The 5,959-nt window shown below is 35.8% G+C and overlaps 1 protein-coding gene across 1 annotated transcript; it reads left to right on the forward strand.

Moving 5' to 3' along the window:
* The first annotated feature begins 3,435 nt into the window (after positions 1 to 3,435).
* On the forward strand, positions 3,436 to 5,959 carry LOC122299671 (putative receptor protein kinase ZmPK1). Its single transcript, XM_043110069.1, has one exon. The coding sequence runs from the start codon at positions 3,473 to 3,475 to the stop codon at positions 5,876 to 5,878; it is 2,406 nt and encodes an 801-aa protein (XP_042966003.1). The 5' UTR covers positions 3,436 to 3,472; the 3' UTR covers positions 5,879 to 5,959.

Below are 5,959 nucleotides of genomic sequence, written 5' to 3' on the forward strand. Positions count from 1 at the left end.
GTGTTGTAATGTGTGAATACTGTAGGAGACTCCCATCCCATCAAACTTGTATCTTATATCTGTTAGTTTATCTATAAATATCCTACTTGCTGAGAAAAAAAAACTTTGAGTGCTTGATTATCAACACTTTAAATATTTTCTCTTACAATATTATTTCTCTTTTAATTTTATAACATATTATCAGCACAAAGGTTCTGCCGATTCTGAAGTTAGTAGTCTTCTACTTCAAGTAAGTTTTTCAATATATTATTTGCAGTCCCAAGATGAATATGAAAGGTAATATTATTTATTAGTACTTGATAAAACTCTGTATTTATTTTCATAATTTTGTGAATGTATTTCTTATTTACAAGATAAACATATTTAATTTCTTGATTCATATATGTAGAAAATGTCAAATCTTACAAAATTGAAATTTATTGCTCTTGACATTTTTGAAAAAAATTATTTATCTTGAATCCTTGATGCTGAGATCCATTTGGATGTGATGAACCTAGGAGATACAATCAAAGAAGGAAATCACGCGTCCCGGCAAGACCGCGCTAAGACAATGATTTTCCTTCGTCACCATCTTCATGAAAAATTAAAAACTAATTATCTCACGGTGAAAGATCCCATTACTTTTAGGAATGTTTTAAGGGAGAGATATGAACACAAAAAAACTATAATCCTCCCAAAAGCTTATCATAATTGGTTGCACATGAAGTTGCAAGACTTCAAGAGTGTTAGTGAGTATAACTTTGCACTCTTTAAAATCAGCTCAATATTGAAATTATACGGTGAGAAAGTCATTGATGATGACAGGTTAGAGAAGACATATACTACTTTTCATGCCTTGAATATGCTCTTGCAACAATAGTATCGAGAGCGAAAGTTTAAAAAATATCTTGTCTTCTAGTGGTTGAGCAAAGTAATGAGTTTTTGTTAAGAAATCATCAATCACGTCTTACTGGTTCCGTATCATTCCTTGAAGTGAATGATACTGGATTTACACCATTCCCAAAAGCAAATAGTGTACATTTTCAAATAAACTAAAGGTGTAAACGTGGTAGAAAAAACTATAGAAGTGGGGGTCCCAGAAGCGACCACACTAAAAGGGATAATAATATAAATATACCGTATTACTAGAAGTGGCCCAACTTAGAGAAAGGTAAAGGCTGTCAGAACAAATCTTCAAAGAAAGATGAAGATGGATGCTATAGATGTGGTATAACTGGATGTTGGGCTCGTACTTGTCGTACGACTAAGTACTTGGTTGACTTATTATACCAAGCTTTTAGAAAAAGGAAAACAAAAAAGTTTGAAACAAATTTTACTGAACCATCAAATGTTTTAGTTTCTATGGATGGAGAAGATATTACCCACCTTGATATTTTTGATTTCTTTGAGAATCCTAGTGGTAGAGTTGATAATTTGATTGGTGATGGAAGTGTTAATTTCAATTAATGTATTTTCATTATCTTATAGTAAAACTTTTTAATATTTTGCAATGTTTTGTAGTAATGAAAGTTTTATATATTTTGTAGAATCATGGGTATTACTAATGAACTTTTTATCTCTGAAATGAATGATAGAGATGTATGTTTGGCCGACAGTGTTACAACTCACACAATTCTTAAGGATAAAAAATATTTTCAAAATCTAACATTGAGTAAAGTCTACGTCTATACCATATTAGGTTCATCAAATCTAATTGAAGGCTCTAGAAGAACTTATATTGTGTTGCCTAATGGTACCAAATTTTGTATTGATGATACTCTATTTTCTTCATGATCTAGAAGAAATTTATTGAGTTTTAAGGATATAAGTTGTAATAATTGTCATATTGAAACTACCAACGAAGGCAGTAAAGAGCATTTTCTCATTACTAAAATGATTTTGAGCTAGAAGCTCGTATTAGAAAAATTGCCTATTCTATCTTCTAGATTGTATTATATAGAAATGAGTACAATTAAATCACATGTGATAATGCACCATAAGTGTATTGACCCCAAAGTACTTAGACTTGGTATGATCGCCTTGGACATCTGTGATCAATAATAATGAGGTGAATCATTGATAATTCGTATGTGCATCCTCTAAATAATTAGAAGATTATCTTACCCACTGAATATCCGTGTTCTGCTTGTTCTTAAGGTAAATTGATTATCAAATCATCATCCTTAAAGGTTATTGTTTAATCTCCATCATTTTTACAAATGATTCATGGGGATATATGTGGGTCTATTCAATTATCAAGTGGACCATTTATATGCTTTATGGTTTTAATTGATGCATTGAGTTGATGGTAACATGCTTGTCTGCTTTCTATTAGAAATGTTGCATTTGCTAGACTTCTTGCCTAAATAATTAGACTATGAGCATAATTTCATGACCATCCAATTAAAACTATTCGATTGGATAATGCAGGTAAATTTACATCTCAAACTTTTGATAACTATTGCATGTCAATAGGAATAGATTTTGAACATCCAGTTACCCACAACAAGGGTGTTAGATCGTGTTAACAGTTCGTGTTCGTATCGTGTCAAGTATGTATATTATACCATATGAGTAAACTCAAACCCAACCCGTTAAACTTATCATGTCAAAATATCAAACTCTAAAACAACCCATTAACGTAATGAACGTGTCGTGTCATCTCGTTTATGTAAATAGATTGAATAGACTCGAAATAACTGATTTGACTTGGCTAAATTTAGTATAATTTTATATGAATGTTAAAATCATAATATCTATAAAAATTATAAAACTAACTACAAGTCTAAAATTATAATTCAATAATAAAAACATCAAAATTAAAATTCTAAAAATGTTACTTTTAGATATAAGGATATAGTTGTAACTTCAACTTTTTTAATGGATTATAATTTGTCAAAACAGATTGACCCGTTATCAACTCGTTAAACAATTGTATCTTAACGAGTTAACCTGTTTTGACCCGAATCCGTTAAGACTAAATTTAAACCTACTATTATTATATTATGTTCGTATTAAGTTAATAGATTGTATCAATTCAAATACTTTAAATATTTTTTTTGCAATATAATTTCTTTTTTAATTTTATAACCGTGTATCACTAATCTTAGCAACCAGATTTGAACACCGAAATTCCGAATATATACTCGACGAGAAAGTCTTATCCCCCCAATCGATTACCAATTAAAAAACAAAAAGGACGGAGAAAGTAAAGGGTAAAGGAGCAGTGGCTACATCCAATAACCCACCGAATAAGGTAAGAAAATTCTTTTTATATTTTTATTCATTTTTTAATATTTTTTTAAAAATAAAAAATTGATAATATTATTAAAAAAAGACTTCTTTAACCACTAAAAAAAAATAATAATGCATTCGAGACGCAAAGGGTCGTAAATTCGGGTCTAAAGCATTTCTCAAAGCGCATGCATTCTCGCTGCTTCGTGCACCTCTGCGCATCTTTCCTACTCTGCCTCTCCCTTTGAGCTTCCATTCCATGAAGTTCATGGGTACTCTGATCTTGTTCATCCTCTTCTCGGCATTGTCTGCTCAGGTGACATCAAGAAATCACACTTTAGGAGAAGGTTTGTCTCTCTCCAGCGAGAAACCGGACGATGTTTTGACTTCGCCGAATGGAGTGTTCTCCGCTGGCTTTTACCCCGTCGGTGACAATGCTTATTGCTTTGCCATATGGTTCGCCTCCCGACCCTCGAGGATTCAGGACCGCAACGTTGTCTGGATGGCCAACCGAGACCAACCGATTAACGGAAGGAAATCGAAGCTCTCCCTGCTCAGAACTGGTAATCTTATCTTAACCGACGCCGGTGAGTTCACCGTCTGGGAGACAAACACTATTTCTCTTTCTTCTTTAGAATTACATCTTTACGATACTGGTAATCTTGTCCTACGAACTTTGGGAGGTGAAAATTTGTGGGAAAGCTTCCACTTTCCCACAGATACCTTGCTTCCCCAGCAATTACTAACTAGAAATACAAAGCTTGTCTCCTCGAGAAGCCAGACCAACCATTCCTCTGGCTTCTACAAGCTTCTTTTCGATAATGATAACGTCCTCTGCCTTCTTTATGATGGGGCTGAGGTTTCCAGTATTTACTGGCCTGAACCATGGCTTGTGCGCGGGCAAGCTGTCGGAAGGTTCGTGTACAACAATAGTAGAATCGCAGTGCTTGATTCCTTCGGGTACTTTAGTTCTTCCGATAAATTTACATTTTCGTCATCCGACTATGGGCAATTGCTGCATAGAAGATTGACACTTGATTCGGATGGTAATCTTCGATTGTACAGTTGGGACGAGGAGAGCGAGATTTGGGTTGTTTCATGGCAGGCCTGGCAGACACCTTGTTTTATTCATGGTCTTTGTGGGGCTAACGGTATATGCAGCTATGTTCCTGGTATTGGCAGAAATTGCTCGTGCCTTCCAGGATATAAGATGATAAATCATACCGATTGGTCTCAAGGGTGTGAACCCGAATTTGATCTCTCTTTTGGGAAAAACAAGTTTGATTTTTTGCAGCTATCCCATCTTGATTTCTATGGTTATGATTATTATACCTACCCCAATTATACACTTGATCAATGCAAGAAGTTATGCTTGGAATTGGCCGAGTGCAAAGCATTCCAATATACCTTTCGCACGGATGTTGGTTTTTCAAATTGTTACCCGAAGATTCTATTGATGAATGGACATGGTTTGCCTTCTTTTGATGGAAGCTTCTATCTGAGAGTGCCAAAAAATAATCTCCTCTCCAACGCCATTCTTGTAGAAGAAGTTGGTTTAAATTGTTCAAGTGAAGGTGCCTTGCTACTAGAAAGAGCATACTTAAAAAGCCGGGTAAACGGGAAAGTGAAATTCATGCTCTGGGTTGTATGTGGATTCGGAGGACTAGAAATTGTGGGCATCTTTTTGGTGTGGTTTCTTTTGTTTAGAACCCCCAAAAGTTCTAGTGCAGACAAACAAGGCTATCTTCTTGCCCTCACTGGATTCAAAAAATTTACATATTTGGAGTTGAAGAAGGCCACAAAAGGTTTTACTGAAGAGATTGGGAGAGGTGCAGGAGGGGTTGTTTACAAAGGGGTGTTGGCAGACAATCGAGTTGCAGCAATCAAGCAACTATACGAAACTAACAAAGGAGAAGATGTATTTCTAGCAGAAGTGAGCATCATTGGTAGGCTTTACCACATGAACTTGATAGAAATGTGGGGTTATTGTGCTGAGGGAAAGCACAGGCTTTTGGTGTCCGAGTACATGGAGCATGGTTCATTGGCAGACAACCTCTCTTCTAATTCACTTGATTGGAAGAAAAAGTTTGAAATTGCTTTGGGCACTGCGAAAGGCCTGTCTTATTTGCATGAAGAGTGCTTGGAGTGGGTTTTACACTGTGATGTAAAACCTGAAAACATATTCCTAGACTCTAATTATCAACCAAAGGTGGCAGATTTTGGGCTGTCCAAACTACAAAGCAGAGAAGAAAACGGCAATTCAAGTTTCTCGAGGATGAGAGGAACCCGGGGATATATGGCTCCGGAGTGGGTATTCAATCTGCCCATCACCTTGAAAGTAGATGTTTATAGCTACGGGATTGTTGTGTTGGAGATGGTGACCGGAAAGGATGCAGCAAAGGGTGTCCATGTGATAGATAGTGGAGGGGAGCCACAACACAAAAGGATTGTGTCGTGGGTGAAGGAAAAGAAGAATGGGGCGGCTTCAACTAAGTCCTGGCTTGAAGAGATCATAGACCCAAGGTTGAAATGTAAATACGACATAGGAAAGATGGAAATTCTGATTGAGGTTGCTCTGCAATGTGTGGAGGAGGAAAAAGATGCAAGACCTAGCATGAGACAAGTAGTTGAGATGCTTTTAGCCCAAGAAAATGATGACCAGTGATGGCATACATGTCATACGTGAAGAAAGACTCGATTGATTTTCTGCAACTCGAAGAAAAATTAAAAGAAAATTTTCTGCTGT

The sequence above is a fragment of the Carya illinoinensis genome, chromosome 16 (genome assembly GCF_018687715.1).
Source record: "Carya illinoinensis cultivar Pawnee chromosome 16, C.illinoinensisPawnee_v1, whole genome shotgun sequence".
NCBI lineage: Eukaryota > Viridiplantae > Streptophyta > Magnoliopsida > Fagales > Juglandaceae > Carya > Carya illinoinensis.